The sequence below is a fragment of the Dromiciops gliroides genome, chromosome 6, assembly GCF_019393635.1.
Source record: "Dromiciops gliroides isolate mDroGli1 chromosome 6, mDroGli1.pri, whole genome shotgun sequence".
Taxonomy (NCBI): Eukaryota; Metazoa; Chordata; class Mammalia; order Microbiotheria; family Microbiotheriidae; genus Dromiciops; species Dromiciops gliroides.
The window spans coordinates 122,851,834-122,872,628 of record NC_057866.1 but is presented as its reverse complement, the minus strand read 5'-3'; the positions used below and the strand labels follow the sequence as shown (position 1 = coordinate 122,872,628).

At 36.0% G+C, this 20,795-nt stretch overlaps 1 protein-coding gene across 4 annotated transcripts in view; it reads right to left on the bottom strand.

Annotated features, from left to right (window-relative positions):
* DCUN1D4 (defective in cullin neddylation 1 domain containing 4) overlaps positions 1-20,795 on the bottom strand; it is a 95,295-nt gene that overhangs the window by 70,745 nt on the left and 3,755 nt on the right. For 2 of the 4 annotated variants that reach the window (XM_043971179.1, XM_043971182.1), the window contains exons 2-3: positions 1,818-1,888; positions 1,622-1,661 (exon numbers count right to left, since the gene is read on the bottom strand). The exons of the other annotated variants lie outside the window; for them this stretch is intronic. In XM_043971179.1, the coding sequence (XP_043827114.1) occupies positions 1,622-1,661; positions 1,818-1,888 (111 nt within the window). The remainder of the gene's footprint in view (positions 1-1,621; positions 1,662-1,817; positions 1,889-20,795) is intronic. 4 annotated transcript variants of the gene reach the window in all.

Sequence of the window (20,795 nt, the reverse complement as noted above, 5' to 3'; positions counted from 1 at the left end):
TGGTTAACAACTGTCAAAGAACAACTGGAATCTGCCTAGACCTTTGTATATGTTTCTCTTCAGATTAAAAAAGTCATGACTAACTTACTTTCACCATTTAATTGGCAGTACAAGTTAGTCTTGTTAAAAATCCTAACTGCAATATTTAGCAATGACCTTGGTGCAGCAGACTTTTTACTATGTTTAAACTACATTTTTCTTTTTTAAAATTTTACCTGATATTTCTGAATAGTAAATACACTGAAAAAGAGATTCTCTAGTTGTTATACTTTTGTTGTATTCTCTAGTTGTTATACTTTTATAGCTAAGAATTTCCAAAAAAAGACATATATATACATATATATATATGTATATATATATATATATATATAGAGAGAGAGAGAGAGAGAGAGAGAGAGAGAGAGAGACTTTTTTGTGATCTACTGGTGAAACCTCAATATTTCTACCATCTTAACCAAAAAATAGTACCAACCCAGTATAATTTTAAAAGATATTAAAAATGAACTAAAACAAAATTTTTTATGTTTTTATAGCTAATCAACTGCCTTGTAAAAAAATGATAGCAAGGAGCCATAAAACTATGGGTCTTAGTTACTAAATGAAATATTCAAACATCATTAGCTGCTACTGCCTCTGATCCCCACATTCTCCTTTTTTTGCATTCCCAAGCAAAAACTATGAGTGAGTATTACATATTTACTACTAAGAAATTCAGAGAAAATTATTTTTATTCTACTATTTCAGAAACAAATTCATAGCTAAAAAGTGATCAGCAAATTCCAAGCATGGTACAGATTTATCCACTGAAAATCTTCAAAGAAAACTGCCATTTGGGGAATATTATGATTAGTTTTATTTTTTTATTGGAGGATTCTACACATTTTGAAATTAATATTATGTATAAAGAATCAAGAATCCCTTATCTTGCCTATTCCAACTAATGGCAAAACGGAGATATTTAAATACATGGAAAAAGATCATTTTAATCATCACAGTTATTTCAATTCAAACTTCAAAAAATAAACTATTTACTTTAAAATTAGTTTTATGTAAATGGAATGTTCACAAAATATTTTAATAAAGGAAATTTACCTTTAAACCACCATGAAAACATCCAGTCCTACTTAATACGTTAATACTATTGAGTAGCACTTCCTTAGTCATGAACTAGGGCACCAGAATAGACTTCCTGTTGGGAAGCAGCAGTGACACACTAAAAATTCTCTTCAGTTACGAAAACATGAACAGCTTAAAAACAGTGTTTATCACTAGACATAAAACATGTATGCTTTTTCTCACACCTTTATTATAATTTTCCAGAAGGAAGCTTAAATATTAAAAAGTATGATTATACACACAGCAAGGTGTAGTGGACAAGTGGAAAAAGAAGCCAGTCTCAAAGTCAGGAAGACCTGGGTTCAAGTCCTTTCTCTGATACATCCTGGCCATGTGGCCTTGGGCAAGTCATGGAACTTCTTGCGGGGGAGGGGCCCCAGACAATTCTCAGAGTATAATCTGCAGAAGGTGCTGATCTGCATTGGCAGAGAAAGTTCCTCTCCCGGAGCTCCCTACACCAATGAAATCACAAGTCTTGACCCCAAAATTTAGTTTTTATATATACCTGTCTGGTGATCGTCTTGCCCAACGTCTTCTGTTAAATTCTGCAAGAAATAGTTTTGCTATTATCAATAAGTCACATATCAAGTTTTGTAATTCAACATTTTCATGAACATCTAAATATATCTTAATTGACTTTCATAATTCCCCCCCAAAAAAGCTCTTGTATAGCTATTTTTGTTTTTATTATATTTACTTACCAGCTTATTAAGGGTGTGATAAATCTTGTGAATATTTGCCAGTGTTGAGAGATGAGAATTCAACTGAAAGTCTTTAAAAGAAACAAAAATCAGTTTCATTTATTTCCCATGCCCCAAAATAAGGCTGTGCAACTTCAGATGTCAAGCTAAATCAAAATTCTGATACTAGCTAAATACTAACTTATGAAACTCAACATACAGCCATCCTACTTTCTAGAAATCAAATGTCTCAACTTAATGTTAATACCTAAATTCTAAGACCTTATATTAAAGCCAATGTAGTTTCGATATGAATCCTGTTAATTTTAAAATAAAAATATATTTGAGTGGCAAAATCATGCCATTCGTGCAACTAAAATTAAAGAAAAGTATCAAAAAGCTTATGAAAAACAAGGCCCATAAAATGAAAATATAGGTCCTGGACAGTAAGGGACAGTTTCCTTTTCCCCTCTGCAACAACTATTAGCATACTAGGTACTCACTCACCAAACAAGAAGACAATTGAAAATGTAATAATTATGGGTTTTCTTAAGTGTATTAGCTTGTGGTAGTGGTGGTTGTTTTTTTTAAACAAACATACACAGGTGGTTGCTATGCACCAGAATGCATTTCTTTTTCTCTTTTTTTGGTGAGGCAATTGGGGTTAAGTGACTTGCCCAGGGTCACACAGCTAGTAAGTGTCTGAGGCCGGATTTGAACTCAGGTACTCCTGAACCCAGGGCCGGTGCTTATCCACTGCGCCATCTAGCTGCCCCCAAAATGCATTTCTAACCAAAAGAATTAATAAAGCCTTACTATTCCAGCACTGAGATCATTTGCAGTGAGAGTCTAGTCCTAAAACACTGTAGAGTTAATTCCTCTATCTAAAAATATCACTCAAAACTATGGTGCTTAATATGGCACATCACAGATGAAAGGGACAACTAAAATTTTACCATTCATCAAGAACTAGGCTGGCTGTGGATTTAAATTCTGGATGTGCAAATTACTACCTATGTAACCTCAGACAGGTAATTTAACTTCTTTAGGTCTCAGTCTCCTCATCTACAAAAATGAGGGGAAAGGAAGGTGGATAATCTCTAAGGTCCCTTCCTAGAATGTTTTGAGCCTATGTATAAATATTAACTACACAAATCCTCCTCAATAATAGAACCTATATCCTTCTCTCCAAGAGAAGTCCTTGAAAAGGCACAACCTTATTGCAATCCTCTAAATCAAATGTTCTTCACCTTGTCATGTGTGTCATGGACCCCTTTGGCAAGCTAGTAAAGCCTACAGACTCCAACTCAGAATAATGTTTAGACATACATAAAATACAAAGGACTTCAAAGGAAACCAATTACAAATTGAAATCATTTTCCAAATCTATTTTTTAAGTTCAGAGATCCTAGGTGAAGAACTCCTATTCCAAATGATACTAATCTATCCCTAAACAGTGTGTGATAAAAAAGTAGGAGCTCTCTATCACATCAGAGAAATTGAATTTGGTACACAAGTATAATTCAGATGAGTCTCAATCACAGCAAATACACTTCCAATCAATCAAATGCTAGGCATTTATTAAGTGCCTGCTGTACGGCAGGCATTGCTAGGCTGTGGACTCACAAATGCAATAATTCAAAGATATTTGTACAGGACTAGATCCTTCTGTAGTTCTGGCTGCAACTATTAAACTACACATTGCTCTGAAAGGGGAAAACGTTTTTAAAAACTCCTTTTTCCCCACCCTCTTTGTGGAAAGCTTTAACTATTCAAAAAAACCATGAGAAGTCTTAGTTTACAGCATGCATGGACAATTAAGTCAGTCATTCAGTTGTATCCAATTCTTTATGACCCCATTTAGGTTTGGTTTTTTGGCAAAGATACTAGAGTGGTTTGTCATTTCATTCTCCAGCTTATTTTACAGATGAAAAACTGAGGCAAACAGTATTAAGTGACTTGCCCAGCACTACACAGCTAATCTATATCTGAGGCCAGATTTGAACTCAGGCCTTCCTGACTCCAAGTCTGGCACTCTCACTGCTCCCACCTTTAATGTCACAAGCAGAGAGGCTTAATCAGCAAGGATGCATAAAAGATGGGAATTGGGGGAATTTTCTGAAGGATTTCAGAAAAGGAAAGGCATCCCAGACTGAAGAAAGTAGTATAGAAAAGAGATAACCTGTCAAAAAAGACCAGTTGCCAGACTACAATATTAGCTCTGCTGACACCTACAAAATCATGTTTTAATTCAACTACCCCAAGCATTAGAATCCAAAAGAAAATCAAAATCAAAAAAAATCTCTCTATAAGCAAAGAAATTAATATTTATTTAGAATAACTTATTATGTAAGTGGATTAAACTAAAATAGAGAGGTCTAAACACCAGGTATCTCAAAGGGTCTGATTTGCCCACAACACCTTTCAAGATGACAGTCTAGATAGACATGGGAAGATAAGGCACAAAGGAACTGTAACACCCTACCATAATACAGCTTGCATTTTCAAATGGAGACCCATAGGAGAATGACATAGAATAAACAGAATTCAATTTTACAGACTCCTAGGCTAGAAAATCTATGTTCTATTGTAGTAATTCTTTCATTTCTTTTCCTAACCAAGATCTCATACCTCTCCCTGAATCACCATTTCAGCCCAAGTTCCACTGGGAAGTGGGGAAGAGATCAGACTGCAGCAGAATGAAGAAATTAACTTCTCTAGTGTTTTCCATGATAAAGACTTTCCATGAGACAGACTCAGCAATTTCTCACTTTGTGAATAAGGACATTATTTTACTTCATAGAAATTTGCAACTTCAAGTGGTATCCTTCCTAAGTTTGAGAAATGTAAATGAATTAAGAATGCTTGGGATAGAATATATATGCATACAAATATCTATACAGAGTGGTCCAAAAGTCTAACACTGCAGGGTGACTTTTTGATCGCTCTGTATTAATAAATAAAACTTTTATCCCCTCGCTATGATCCTTGAGTATGGGAAGTTTATTCTTTCTCCCCTATTCTGAGTTAATGTTGAATCCCAAAGGAAAAAAATAATAAGTACTTCTTGTGATAAAGTCCTCCATCTAAAGAACCATCCAAGGCTATATTCCCAGCACTTGCCAGGTAATTGACATGTATCTTGTTAAGTAATAAATGCCTGTTATTTTTTTTCATTCATCCCCAAAAACTAGCCAGAAAGGTAAGGTCTCTCCCTTTTTGCCCAATAATAAATTCATAGATAAGTATCTATCTGGACCCTAAATAGCTCTATAGCACCTAGCACCACAGGTTAAAGCTGTCCATAATCCCCTTTTTTTAAGCTAACCTTGTGTATGTTAGGGAATATTTTATTCAAATTCTTTTATTCCCCTCAACCAGTTACTGAATTATAAGATCCCAAAGCATAGCTCTGGAAGCAGAGGTGATAGATTAATACTTTGTTCCACCAATCACCATCCTGTGACTTCCCCAAATAGAGGGAACCTCTTTAACATGCCAGAGATAGGCTTTTTTAGTGAACACATAATGAAAGATGAAAGTTATCTGGGGAACTGCTATACCCCTGGAATTTGCAAACAGATCTGGAAGCCTGTAGTACCCAAAACTATCATCTCTAGACAGCTGTCAAGAATATCTTTAATAAACTTCCTTGGGACACAGAAGTCTTGTGCATGGATTTGTTCTTCCCCTACCTCATGTGGACACAGGGTACCACATGATCACTTATTTAGAGAGGCATTTTCTGACAAATGCAAGAATGGGTAGGACAAACTGATAAATTTTCTCTCCTTTTCAAACTCTTCCAACTCAGAGAATTCTCTGTCTGACTGCTGTAGTGCAGGGCTTCTTAAACTTTTTCCACTTGTGACCCCTTTCCACCCAAGAAATTTTGACGTGACCTCAGGCATATAGATTTATAAAATAGGTATACATAACCTCTTACTGTTGTCAAATTTTTCTCAACCCCCATATTCAGTTACTTGACCCCATATGGAGTTGCAACCCATAGTTTAAGAAATTTTTTCTTTAGTGAGTGGCTCTAATTTAGAGAGGGAGTATGTGCCTGGGAACAGGTGTCTCACCATGAAAGAGGAAAATAATAAATTAAAGCAAAGACTTTAGTATGTAATACACAATTTCAAGAGTAGACAAGTAGTCTATCAATTTATGACATGTCATCAGACAAAAATGAAACCAAAAATAAATCCATAGTGATAATGCCAATTTTAAAAATTGAAACCATATTCATTATTCATGGCAAATAGGACTGAAATCTGAGAGATTTTGTGAAGATGAAGATGTTGAAGTAAAGATCAAATAAAGTTAATGCCTATGATAGCAGGAAAAACCAAATTCATAAATTCTGTTTATATTTCAAACTTAAATGCTAATTTGAATAATTGAAATTCTCTAATTAAAAATTTCCATAAGTATAAATTGGGCTTGGCTTCTTGATCCAAAATGAGGATTTCTGAAATGCAAATTCTATTTCACTCACAACCATAGATGGCTAGTAAGAAAGGAAAAATCTTTGGTTACCAAATAAATTGTGTAAAGGGTAAACAAAAGATAATTCAATAAATCAGCAAATATTTTACTGAGCTTCCACTAATTTCCTAATTGTTTATCCCTGCCTACTTTACCATCTCCTTTGCTATTAGGAAAACTGTAACCAAATGTATTTTAAAAGATATGTGTGAACATGCATATAAATACATGTGTGAATATGTGGGTTTGTGTACATATATGTGTACATATAAGGAATAAGGGAAGATTATAAGGGAAAGAATAAACATTTCTATAGTGCCTACTGTGAGCCAGGCACTGTGCTAAGTACTTTACAAATATTATCTCATAACAACCACCATTTTACAGTTGAGGAAACTGAGGTGAACAGGGGTTAAGTGACTTGCCCGGGATCACATTTCTAGTATGTAAGGCTGTATCTGAACTTGGGTTTTCCTGACTCCAGGCCCAGCGCTTTCTCTACTGTGGTACCACCTCTAGTACACAAGCCCCTGAAGGGCAGAAGACTGGTGGATTTTTGCCTTTTTTTATTCCCATGCCTTAAACATTTGTTGTTCAGTCATTTCAGTTGTGTCCAACTCTTCATGAATCCATTTGGGGTTTCCTTGAAAAAGACACTGGAGTTGTTTGTCATTTCCTTCTTTGGCTCATTATAGATAAGGAACTGAGGCAAACAGGATTAAGTGATTTGCCCAGGGTCAAACACCTAGCTTCCAAGGCCAGATGTGAACTAATGAAGATGAGTCTTCCCAATTCCAAGTCCAGTGCTCTATCCACTGAGCCACCTAGCTATGTGCCTTAAACATAGTAGATAAATTATAGCTTAATAAACAGATATCTTAATATAGCAGACAGCTTAATAAATGTTTACTGAATTGAAAAATAAGTGAAATCAGTGTGACATTTTTGGGTTTTCAGAGCGGTTTAGATACATCCTCTTATTTGATTCTCCCAATAACCCTATGAAATAATATATGCATTACTACTCTCATTTCACAGATGAAGAAACGCAAACTGAGAAGTGGTACAACTTTTCTGGGATCACACAACTGAGGTGTCATTAAACCCAGGAACTCTTGATTACAGAGTCTAGAAAAGGGTACAAATCCAACTTGTTTAGGGAAAATCCTGTTACCTATTGTAACACAGGAAACCCTCAGAAATGTTAAGGATTTAGACGGACATATTAGAGTCACTAGGAGCTCACTGCTAAAGTTTGATGAGTGTTAAGCAAATAGCAAGTATCTTAAACAAGAAGGAAAAAACTCAGACCTGAAATTTTTATAGAAAGAAAACTTTCATTCATTGTATGAAAAATAAAACATGCATTTTTCTCTTCCTGGGGTCACAGAATCTTGTTGCTTTACAAAATGACACCATCCTTGAGGATTAATACCTTGTTTGCATTCAACCTCTACATTAGCTATATAAACAAAAGAGTACAATTTTATAAATGTGATTATTACAGAATTTTAGCACTGGAGGGGACCATAGTCATCCAAAGTTCAACACTGAAGTGTCTTGAGAACCAGAAAAATGACTTATCTAAGTTTTTCATTCACAAAGCTAATCTGTACCAGAGTTTAGGATAAGAATTCAGACATCATTCCCATCAAGTGTTTTTTTTTAAATTAAATCACCCTAGATCTAATTGGATCAAAAAATTTTATAGCAATTATGAACATTATTACCAGAGGAGGAAAAGAGCCATACAGCAGAACCTGATCTCAAACTATAGTACAAATCAGTGATCATCAAAAATATTTGGTATTAATTTAAAAATAGAAATAATCAGTGGAAAAGTTTAGATACACAAAACACAGAAACAGTAGAGCACATTGATAAACTGAGGGATTCCACTGGGGCTTAGGTTGGATTTATTTTTCAAATAAAAACTAAGAAAACTGGAAAGAAATTTAGCAGAAATTGGGTTTAGCCCAAAATCTCACACCACATACCATAATAAGCTACAAATAGTAATACAGTAAGCTACAAATGGATACATAATTTAAGTGTAATACAATAAACAAATATAGGAACAGGAAAGAAGAAAATCTTTCACAATGATGTTAACAGTTTTTGACAAAACAAGGGACAGAGGGGCTCATAGAAGATAACTGACTACATAAAATTGAAAAATTTGTGCATAAACAAAACCAGTGCATTTAGGATTAGAAGAGAATCAGCTAACTGTGGGAAAACTTTTGTGTTAAATTTTTCTGATGAATATATATCTAATCTATATACAGAATTGACATAAATATATAGCAAGAATTGTTCACCAAAAGATAAGTGGCCAAATAATTCTCAAAAGAAGAAAACAAAGTTATGAACAAATACAGAAAAATTTTCTAAATTACTACTAATAAGGAGGAATATAAATTAAAACATTTTCCATCTCATACCTATCAAATTGGCAAAGGGAAAAAAAAGGAAAATAGCAAGTGTTGGAAAGGCTTTGAAGGACAAGTACACTGAGGTATTGTTGCTAGAAGCTGTGAAACAGTCCAACAATTTGGAACTATATCCAAAGAGGCATTAAACTATGAGTATTCTTTTACCCAGTGATATCCCAAAGAAGGAAGAGACCCCCATATTAAAAAATATTTATGGGAGCACTTCTTGTGGTAGCAAAGAGCTGTAAACAAAATAGGAAAACAACAACTAGGAAAGAGTTAAACAAATCATGGTATATGAATATGTAATGCAGTATTACTGAGCTACAATTAGTAACAAATGAGAGATTTAGAAAAAGCTAGGACTTGCATGACATAATATAGAGTAAAGTAAGCAGAACCAAAACAATGACTGTTTTTTAAAAATCTATAAATGAACCCTTCCCGCTAAAAATAAAATAAGTGGATTGTATCAAATGTTCAAGAACAATTTCAATGTTACACAAACTGTTTACAAAAGTAGCACTCCTTATCACACTCCTAGAATACAAAAACGATTTTGTTACCTAAGGAGTCAAAATTGAAAAAATGTTACATCAATATCCCTAAATGAACACTGATGTAAATATTTTAAATGAAATATTAGCGAAAAGAAACTAAAACAACACATCAAAAAGATTATACACTACAATCAGATTGGATTTATACCATGAAAGGAAGGTTGGTTTAACATTTAGGAAAACTAAAAATATAATTAACCTAAGTTAATAACAAAAACTAAAATCCTATCATAATGGAGTAAGAAAAAGCTTTAGATTTAAAAAAAAAATTTTCTGTTAAAGACCCTAGAAAACAAAGGAGTTTGTGGGATTTCTTTAAAAGGATAAATAGTATATATTTAAAACCAAGAGCTAGTATTAAATGTAATAAAGATAATTTGGAATCTTTTCAGATAAGATCAGGCTTAAAACAAGGATATGCACTGTCATTACTATATCCATAGTACCGAACTAGCAATGCTAAATAGAGCAATCAGACAAGAAAAAGAAATTGAAGGAATAAGCATAGGTAAAGAAGAAGGAAAATTAGCACTTTTATAAATGGCATGATAATAAATGTACTTAAAGAACTCAAAAGAATCAATTAAAAATTAATTCAACCAATAACTTTAGCAAACTTGCAAGAAATAAAATAAATACATAAAAATCATCAGCATTTCCAAATAATGTCAATAAAATCTAGCAAAAGAAAAAGAGAAATTTTATTTAAAATTACCACAGAATACATCAACTATCTGGAAAACTATCTTCCAAGATATACACAGGAATTATACAGATAGAACTACAAATAACTATTTATAGAAGTAAAGACAGACATAAATAACTGGAAAAATTGCCTAAGAATTAGGATTGAACAAATGGAAGCTAGTGATATCGCAAGCAGCCAGAAAGAAATCATTCAAGTGCTATGGAGCCACAGACAGGATAGCACAAGATCTATCAGCTTCTACATTAAAGGACTGGAGGACATGGAATATGATATTCTGGAGGGCAAAGGAATTGGGATTACAACCAAGAATCATCTACCCAGCAAAACTGAGTATAATCTTTCAGGGGAAAAACAGAACTTCAATGAAAAAGAGGACTTTCAGGCATTTGTGATGAAAAGACCTGAACTGGGAGCCAAGATGGAGGGAGAAAAACAATGAGCTCTCAAACTCACAACACGATCGCTTCAAAAACCATCCAAATAATGCCATAGGACAATGCCTGGAGCAACAAGACCCACAGAAGAATGTGCTGAAATCATTTTCCAACCAAAGATGGCTTGGAAGGTCAGAAGGAGGGAGCTGCTGTGCTGAGATAGGAGTTAAGCCCAGCCCCACAATCACCCTGAAACAGATCCAGTCCCAGGAAGGCTTCACCAGAGAAGGAGACCCCAAGAGCCTCTGAATCAGTTGAAGTGCCAGTGTCATCTGGAACTAAGCTCACAGTCTGGTGAGAGGGCTGAGCCCTTGGCAGGGGGGAGACTACAGGGGGCTATGCTGGTACTGAGGCAGAACTTGGGTCTTTCACCCCTGCTGGGAACCAGGAGGTAGGCTTGAGTAGCAGTGGCCCAGGTCAGGGAGGGGCACAGGGTCATTAGAGCTAATAACCACAACACACAAAACTGGTTGATTAGCAAGTTGGTCTGGGGGTCATCTATGGACCAGGGAACAGACCAGGCAAGTGAAGAACCTGATCCTCCTTAAATCATACCACCTGAGACCTTCTGAAGTTTGGGATACTGTAGCCTGGTAACAGTGCCCCACTTTAAGGAGCTAAAAGTCAAGTAAAAGAAAGGAAAGATGAGCAGACAGAGAAAGGTGAGGACCATAGAAAATTTCTTTAGTGACAAGGAAGAGCAAGGTGCACCTTCAGAGGGAGATGTCAACATCAGGCCCCTTATATCTGAAGCTTCCAAGAAAAATATGAATTGGTCTCAGGCCATGGAGGCACTCAAAAAAGACTTTGAAGATAAAGTTAGAGAGGTAGAGGAAAAAATGGAAAGAGAAATGAGGGCGATGCAGGAAAGACATGAGAAAAAAAGTCAACAGCTTGAAAAGTCAAATGGAAAAGCTCTCTGACAAAAATAATTGCCTAAGAATTAGGATTGAACAAATGGAAACTAGTGACTTTATGAAAAACCAAGACACAATAAAGCAAATCCAAGTGAATTTTTAAAAATAGAGAACAGTGTGAAATATCTTCTTGGAAAAACTGACCTGGAAAATAGATCCAGGAGAGATAATTTGAAAATTATTGGTCTACCTGAAAACCATGATCAAACTAAGAGCTTAGATATCACCTTCCAAGAAATCATCAGGGATAATTGCCCTGATATTCTAGAAGCAGAAGGTAAAATAGAAATTGAATGAATCCACTGATCACTTCCTAAAAGAGATCCCAAAAGGAAAACTTCCAAGAATATTATAGCCAAATTCCAGAGCTCCCAGGTCAAGGAGAAAATATTGCAAGCTGCCAAAAAGAAAGAATTCAAGTAGTGTGGAGCCCCAGTCAGAACAGCACAGGATCTAGGAGCTTCTACATTAAAGAACCAGAGGGCATGGAATACGATATTCCAGAGGGCAAAGGAGTTGGGATTATAACCACAAATCACATATCCAGCAAAATTGATTATCTTTCAGAGGAAAAAATGGGACTTCAATGAAAAAGAAGACTTTCAGGTATTTGTGATGAAGAGACCTGAACTGAATGGCAAATTTGACTTTCAAATACAAGACCCTAGAGAACCATAAAAAAATTGGAGTTGGGGGGACATACCTGGGGTCGTGCAGTGGGTGACTGTCTTATGTCTAAGGCTGGGGTCCACCTGGGTCCAGGGTGGATGCTTTATCCACTGTGTCACCTAGCTGCCCCATGATGACATCTTTAGGTTAAAATTGAGGGATGAGAAGAATACACTGGAGGAGGGGGAAGGTGGAGGTGGCATTAAGGTCTTTGAGCCAATTCTTTTTTGTTTGTTTGTTTTGGTTTTTGTTTTTTTTAACCCATATAAATATTTTATTATTTTCCAGTTACATGTAGAGATAGTTTTCAACATTTGTTTTTATAAGATTTCTTGTTTCAAATTTTTCTCCCTCCCTCCCCAAGACATCAAGTAATCTAATATGGGTTATATTTAAACATTAAATATATTTCTGCATTCATCATGTAATGTGAGAAGAATCAGAGCAAAATGGAAAAACCTCAAAAAAATAAAAACAATAGAAATAGTATGGTTTAATTTGCATCCAGATCCAACAGTTCTTTTTTTTCTGGATTTGGAGAGCATTTTCCATCATGAGTCCTTTGGAACTATCTTGGACCACTGTATTGCTGAGAAGAATCAAGTCTATCAAAGTTGATCAACACACACTGTTGTTGATACTGTGTACAATGTTCTCCTGGTTCTGCTCATCTCACTCATCATCAGTTCATACAAGTCCTTCCAGGTTTCTCTGAAATCCACCTGCTCATTGTTTCTTACAGAACAATAGTATTCCATTACATTCATATACCACAACTTGTTCGGCCATTCCCCAATTGATAGACATCCCCTCAATTTCCAATTCCTTTCCACCACAAAAAGAGCAGCTAAATTGTTGTAAATGTGGGTCCTTTTCTCTTCTTTATGATCTCTTTGGGGAAAAGTCCTAATAGTGGTATTGCTGGGTCAAAGGGTATGCAAAGCTTTATAGCCTGTTGGGCATAGTTCCAAACTGCTCTCCAGAACGGTTGGATCAGTTCACAGCTCCACCAACAATGCATTAGCGTTCCAGTTTTTCCACAGCTTCTCCAATGTTTATTATTTTTTAATAGGCTGATCTTAACTAGCTACTAGGTTTAATCACGTTCAGTATAGTTTGTGCAGAAGGAAGAAAATTTTTAAAAGAAATGTTACCTCCATTCAGCTCCACCTATGAAGAAGGAAGAAGGAGGAATAGAAGGAAGGAAGGAAAGAAGGGAGGAAGGAAGAAAGGAGGGAAAGAAGGAAAGATGATATGTGGCATGTTTTCCCCAAAACTGGTAGATATGTTCTGTAAATATCTGAGTGACCCTACTGAGTGTGTATGGATGGATAGATAGATAGATAGATAGATGGATGGATAGATGGATGGATGGATGATAGATAGATTGACTGATATCTATCTATCCCTTTATTTTTATAAATTTGAAACAGGTCTATATGACCTCAACCTAGTCATTCCTAACTTAAGAAAAAGGACGTAGAAATACTTATATAGTGATTCTTTGATTGGTCAGGTAAAAATGATCAACCAACAAGCATTGACTACATACCTAGCATATGCCAGGCACTGCTGCTAGAGGCTGGGATAAAAATACAAAGAATAAAATAACCCCTCTTATAAATAACTCCCAAAATTTTAGTGTGGGGGTTAAATGAGATAAGATAGCATCAAAAATTGAGATGGGCAAGTGGTGGAAGGGGAAATCCTGGAAATATCTCAAAACTTCTCTGACTTGATCAAGTGTTTTTTAAAAAAAGATTGAGAGAAACAATGAGACAATATAGGTTAACTAATGTTGCAGGTACTATTCGCAGCCCAGAGCCACTGGCCAAGAACAGCAATAAGTGGGAAAGGTAATGAAACCACATAAATATGTGTGTATATATGATATGTGCAAACATATTTTTTCACCTGGCATGGAATCAGAAGAAAATAAATCAAGTGATGTTATTTTCTACCATTTCTGGCTTTGCATAAATAGCTTTCACTCTTCACTTTTCATAGTGAATGAAAAAGAATGCCAAAGAGAGTCAGAAGTGATAGAATCTCACAACTACCTTTTTTCCCCCGATACAATTCATTTAACCTCTCTGAAGCCGTTTTCTCATCTGTAAAATGGGGACAAAAGCTGTAAGCAAAGTGCTTTGTTAAACATAAGACCTATATAAATATCAGATGCTATTGATCCACATACAAATTCTATTAAGATTTTAAAATTTCTTTCTCTTCAACCTCTCCCAGTTCTGTTTTTCTCTTAATAATCTTTCTTCTCAACCCTTTCTTGGATCTTCTTCTAAAATTTCGAATAATAGAAGTGTATTACACAAGCACAAAGAGCAAGCATTTAACTGCATGCTTTTTGGACCCCAGTAATTAAAAAGCCAATCATGTAAGTCAATGCGAGAAGCACGTATTAAACCTGTGAAGGTGTTTTGCTATGTGATAGGTAATAAATGACAAAAACTGAAAGCAGTCCCTGCCTTCAAGGGACATTCATTCTACTGTTCATATAAGAACACAACAATTAGTAGAAAGGAAAGTCATAGGAAGGTTTCCTGTAGGAAGTGACACTTAAAGAATATTCTAAGAGTCTAGAGGTGAAGAAGAGGTAATTCACTGGGTGAGGGGCAGCAGCCCATGTAAAAGAGAGGAGTAGAGGAGGGACACATAGTTCAGGAAACAGCTCAGTTAGGTAGTTTAAACAAAGCAACATAGCTCAACAACCACACTGCAGGAATTTGGCTAGCAGCAGTACAGAATAGGTAGTATGGTCCTAATTTAATTTTGGATTGTATAGCACTAAGAAAGATTAAGAAGCAAGGGAAAAGTTTATCTTGCAATCTAGACTATTATTCTTTGTATAAAAGCTAACTAGTCATCAGTTCATGCTATATATTCAATTAGAAAATCAATAAACTCATAATAATGTTCATAAGAAAGGATTAATAACAGTAGCTAGCATTTATATAACACCTTTAAGGTTTGCAAAGTATATTACATATTACTTTGTTTTATCCTCACAACAACCCTGTGTAGTTGATGCTATTATCATCCCCAATTAATTTTGTTTGTTGTTTTGGTTTGGTTTTTTGTTTGTTTTATGGTGAGGCAATTGGGGTTAAGTGACTTGCCCAGGGTCACACAGCTAGTACACGTCAAGTGTCTGAGGTCACATTTGAACTCAGGTCCTCCTGACTCAAGGGCCAGTGTTCTATCCACTGCACCACATAGCTGCCCCCCAATTAATTTTTTAAATTAACAAAAACAATGTCCCAACATTTGATTATTTTCACTAGGATATCTTGACTTGAAAATCATACTACAAACTCAAAATTCTACAATGAAAATGAATGCTTCGTTTGGACCTAAAGTTTGTACCTCCCAATTTTTTTTAAGTGCCAAGAGAAATGCTAACAAGCAGTTGAAAAGGTAACTAGAAAAAGTTCATAAAATGAAATGGACTAAAGCAAGTGATCCACTCTGGGGCACAACTGCTTCACCAATGCTGGCTACAATACTGCAGCACAACATGCAAGCTCTTTTCACTTCAGTCACATAGCCATCTCCTGCTAAGATTCTAGGATTCTCTTCTGTAGTCTACAAACAATGAGAGAAAAGGCCAAGCAAGAACATTACTCTCTGCAGATGGGTTTGGATGTTTAGTTTCAAGTGAATTGTTTCTTATCAAATACTCATGAATGCTTATCAGCAAGTAATGTTTTCAAACAGTTACAAAAGAAAATTTTTCAAAAAGGCATAATGAAAATTCATTTTCAGAGATAACAATGGCATTGAAGGGGAAGAGGAGGAAAAAGTCTTCTTCCCCATCACTAAATTGCTCTTCTTGATTTGTATGTCATGAAAGGCACGCTAAAATTAATTTTTAGCTAAAAAATAATTCAATTAATGATAATCATTTTGTGAGGAATAAAGCAGTTCAAACCTGAAGTAAAGTACCTAGTGTGCTTGAAAAATGAACACTGCGGGGATAAAAGCATCTGAAAATTAGAAATCTCTATGCTACTTCCCCCTTTTGTTCTCCATGTTTCTTTTAGATAGTCTAATTATCAAGTGGTTACTTTCCTTAACCTTACTTTGAAAATAAGCAAGAAAGTACATCAAAGGACAAGCTATAAAACGATATTAACACTAATTGCAGGCTGACCACCTATAAAAAGCTCATCAGCATTAATTCCTGGCTAACTCAGAATGTTCATCTTCTGTTCATCTCCCAACTTGTCAAATTTACCTGATAAAGGAAGAGTTTTCAATGTCCTAAATTTGTGGTTCACAGAAAGAAATTACTCTTTAGTCAGAAAGAGATTAATTTTTAGTTCAGAGAACTGAACTATTAGGAAACCAGGCAACATAGCCATATTTAATACAGGCTAATTCCAAAAAAGAAGGTTCCAAAAGAAAAGGAAATAAAATAATTTTTCACCCATATAATCACAGAACAATGTGTTAAAAACACAGTGTTTCTTAATCTTTTGTGTCATTGACCACCTTTGGCAATTTGGTAAAGCCTATGAACCCCCTTCTCAGAATAATGGTTTTGTTTTGTTTTTTTGGAGGGGCAACAAAGGTTAAGTAACTTGCCCAGGGTCACACAGCTACAAAGTGTCCAGTGTCTGGAGCCAGATTTGAACTCAGGTCTTCCTGAATCCAGGGCCAGTACTTTATCACTTCACCCACCTTGCTGCACCACAAGAGTGTTTTTAAATATGTAAAATAACAAAAAAAAATTATATCTAAAAACAGTTTTCAAAACAATAAAAAATTCATGGTCCTCAACTGAAAAACCCCTGTATTAAAGAAACAGATTTCACTAAAATTACTTTTAAGTTCCTCCCCAAAATGAGACCTGGTCCCTCCCCTTATAGGAACTTACAGCTAGTAAAGAAACAAGACATATGCACAAATAATTGCAATACCAAAACAAAACACACACACACACAAAACTGCCAAACGATGAATAAGAAGTGCTACATGAATTCTAAAACAGTAAAAATTCATTACTAACAAGGAAGGGAAACCAAGAAATATTTCATGGAGAGGGTGGCAATTGAGCTGTCCTTAAGGGATAAGTAGGATTCTGCAGAGGACTCAAGGAGAAAGACAATGGCTATCAGCATAAATAAAGATCATAGGATTTAGAGATGGAAAAGGAACTTTAGAGAACTGAGGCACAGAGATATTAATAACTTGTCATGGTCAAGGTCAACTAGTCAAGGCAGCAAGTGAGCAGAAACTAATATTTGAGTCCAGATCTGGGACTCTTGTGACTGGAGTCCAGTGCTCTTTTCCATTATACTACATGGTAGCAAAACATAGTGTCATAAGCAAAATATAGGAGATTTCAAACTTTTAACTGGAGTTAAAAAACATGAAAGAGTGAATATGAGCTAACGCTGGAAAGGGAGAATGGCACGTTTGTGGAGTGCTTTGAATGAAGGGCTAAAGAGGTGAAATTCTGTTTAGTAGACAGTGGAGAACCACTGCAGGATTCTGACCACAGAAGCAATGTGAACAAAAATAGGCTAGGAAATTGATGTGGTAGTGGAATAAGGAAGGATAGTACTAGAGCTGAGAATACTGTCAAGAGTAAGTCTATAACTAGGGTATCCTCACAATGAGTATGATTTATATTTAACTTTATGAAAATAATTTCAAAGAAAAGGAAAATAATATAAATGAAAATATACAAAATAACTGATGATCAGTCCAGAAGAAAAAAGCTTTTTCTTTCATTCAACATGTATGACCAAACATCACAATACTTTATGCGCCCCAGAACAGGGTAAACACCTGTAAAGAATTGATTTAGAAGCACCAGCCCGTACTCCGGCACTGGCAGGGGCTCAGGCACTGTACCTCCTTGCCAGCACAGTGCTCCACCCACTCTCCCACAACGCCTACGTGGGCCTGGCCCAAATTATAATGATGAGAAGCTGGTGAGGGCAGTCAGGTGACCCTTCATCGAGCAAAAGCTGGAAGGCTGGTTGTTCTAATATTGTCTGTTAATTTCTGTCAATCAGGGCTGCCAGCCAATAGGTGTGTGTGTGTGTGTGTGTGTGTGTGTGTGTGTGTGTGTGTGTGTGTGTGTGTGTGTGTGTGTGTGTGTGTGTAGTGTGTGTGTGTGTGTGTGTGTGTGTGTGTGTGTGTGTGTGTGTGTGTGTGTGTGTGTGTTTTCCCTGTTTCCTGGGAGAGAGGGGGGTTGCTGGTAAGGAGAAGGGAGGAGGTTCGCCATTCTGGTGTTGGAGCTGGAAAGAGACTGGATGCAGCTGTATGCTCTGCTGAGCCCTGGGCAGTGGTGTGATTCAGGTCGTATTTTTTCCTTCCCCATTCCCTTTTTCCATTTCCCTTAATTCTACTAAATCTTGTTGTTTTTAAAATTCGTTCTTGTTAATAAAACCCCATTCTGGTTTGAAAGAGGCTGTTAATCTCCTTCCTTGCCCAATATTGCAGCAAGCCGCCTAACTAACACTCCCCAATTAAAATTTGGCCCCTACATACCGTGACACAAATTGCTACAATAACATAGGCAAAAATACTATAAGAGATGAAAATTTCTTTTCACTTTAGCAAAAAAAAGAAGTTAAAATATCCATAAGAGGTTGAACCAATCAATAAGCATTTATTCAATCTCTGCTATATTCCAGGCACTGTGCTAGGACTTAGAGATTTTTTTGGGGGGAGGGGATCCTTGCCGTCCAGTAGTTTACAATCTAGACAATGGAGATAAAATGTACAGGTATCATTTTATACAAAACAATTAAGATAATTTGAGGGGGAGGGGGAAATCACTATTAGCTATTGGGATAAGTAAAGATTTTCTAAAGGGGGCAGTTAAGAAAAATCTAAGAAGCAGAAGTGAAGAGGCAACACATTCCAGGCATGGAGAGGGCAAAAAAGACATAGAAACTGGTAATAGTTTGGACTACAGCATGCATAACGGTAAGAAATGTGTAATAAGGCTGAAAAAGTAGGTTGGGGCCAGCTTGTGGAGAGTTTTATAGCTGATCCTAAATAGGGAGCCACTGAAGTATATTGAGTAAACTCCTAAAATGAAAATCACTTTTGCAGCTTTGTGAAAGATGAGGTAAGAATGGAAGTAGGGAGAGGACATTACAATCATCCAGGTGAGAGATGAGGGCCTGAACTAGACTGGCTATGTTAGTGGCTATGAGAGGAGGAGACAAGTTGTAGAGGTAGAAATGACAAGACCTGGCAACTGACTGGCTATATGGGGTGAGTGAAAGTGAGTGACATGGAACTTTTGAGCCTGGCTGATTAGAGGATGGTGGTACCCTTGAGAGAAATAAGTTAAATAGGATGGGTTTGGAGGGGAAAAGATAATAAAATCTGTCATGTTTACACTTTAGTTTGAGATGTCTGTCTAGAGGACATTCAGTTTGAAAAGGAAGACTATATTACAACCAGTATGAACAGCAGCCCCTCTGTTTTGTGGGGTTCATAGGATCAGTGATTTAAAATTGAAAAGAAATCTGAAAGATATCAAGTCCAATCCCAATATTTTACAGATGAGGAAGAGAAGTTAAGTGACTTGTCCAGGATAACTACAGCTAAGTAAGTGTCTCAGGCAGGATTCAAATGCAATTCTTCCTGATTCTGAGTCTAATGCTCTCTATCCACTAATAACAATTCCTATCATTGTCTGTAGTAGCTGTAAAAAATTGGACTTTTAGCTTTAGGACAAACATGTATATCCTTGGCCTTTTCTCCTGACTATGTAGCTAATTACAAATGTGCCAGAAATACTGGATTGAGCAGGTGCCCCCTTCATAATCTCATAAGGCCAATTATTATTAAGAAACACAGGAGGGGCAGCTAGGATGGGGCAGTGGATAGAGCACCGGCCCTGGATTGAGGAGGACCTGAGTTCAAACCCAGCCTCAGACACTTAACACTACTAGCTGTGTGACGCTGGGCAAGTCACTTAATCCCAATTGCCTCACCAAAAAAAAAAAAAGAACACAGGAACTATGACCAATTGCATTTTATAGTGCGTAAGATAATCAAGTATTATTGCAAACATTTCTATGTAGTACTTACTATATGTCAGGTAAGGATTATTAAGCACTTTTTGCAATATTATCTCATTTGAGCCTCATAGCAACTCTATGAGGTGGCTACTATTATCCTCATTTTACAGTTGAGGAAACTGAAACATACAAGGGGGTTTAAAGGACTTGCCCAGGATCACACAGCTAATACGGGTCTGAGGCTGCATTTGAACTCAAATCTTCCTTAACACTAGCCCCCACCCTCTATCCACTAGTCACTTAGCCACAGAAGCACATAAGAGAATTCTATATTCATATGATAATGACAATTTTCTATGAAATATTCCACGATATAAAATAAAAGTAAACATTTTATTATCACTACTGGCTTTAAGTTAGAATACTGGCTATGGAGTTTAATAAGACTATCGATACCCTTGTCCACTGATGTATACTAACACTTATTGCTTTAGAGAATTATTGGAGTTGTGGATGGAGAGAAAAAGGATAAAGGATGTTCTCATATGGTCTAGCATAAAAATATTCATGTCTTTAAGAACATGAAATAAAGAGGGGAAAAAGAACAAAGCTACCAGAAAAACTGTAAGATTACATATTATATACAAAAATGTAAAAACCAGTAACACATCAATAATATTCTAGTGCTTGCTATAAGATATAAATGGAGAAAGCAGAAAGCTAAAATTTAGAGAATCTGCAGTATGTCAGGTTAACTCCAAAATAACCACGAAGA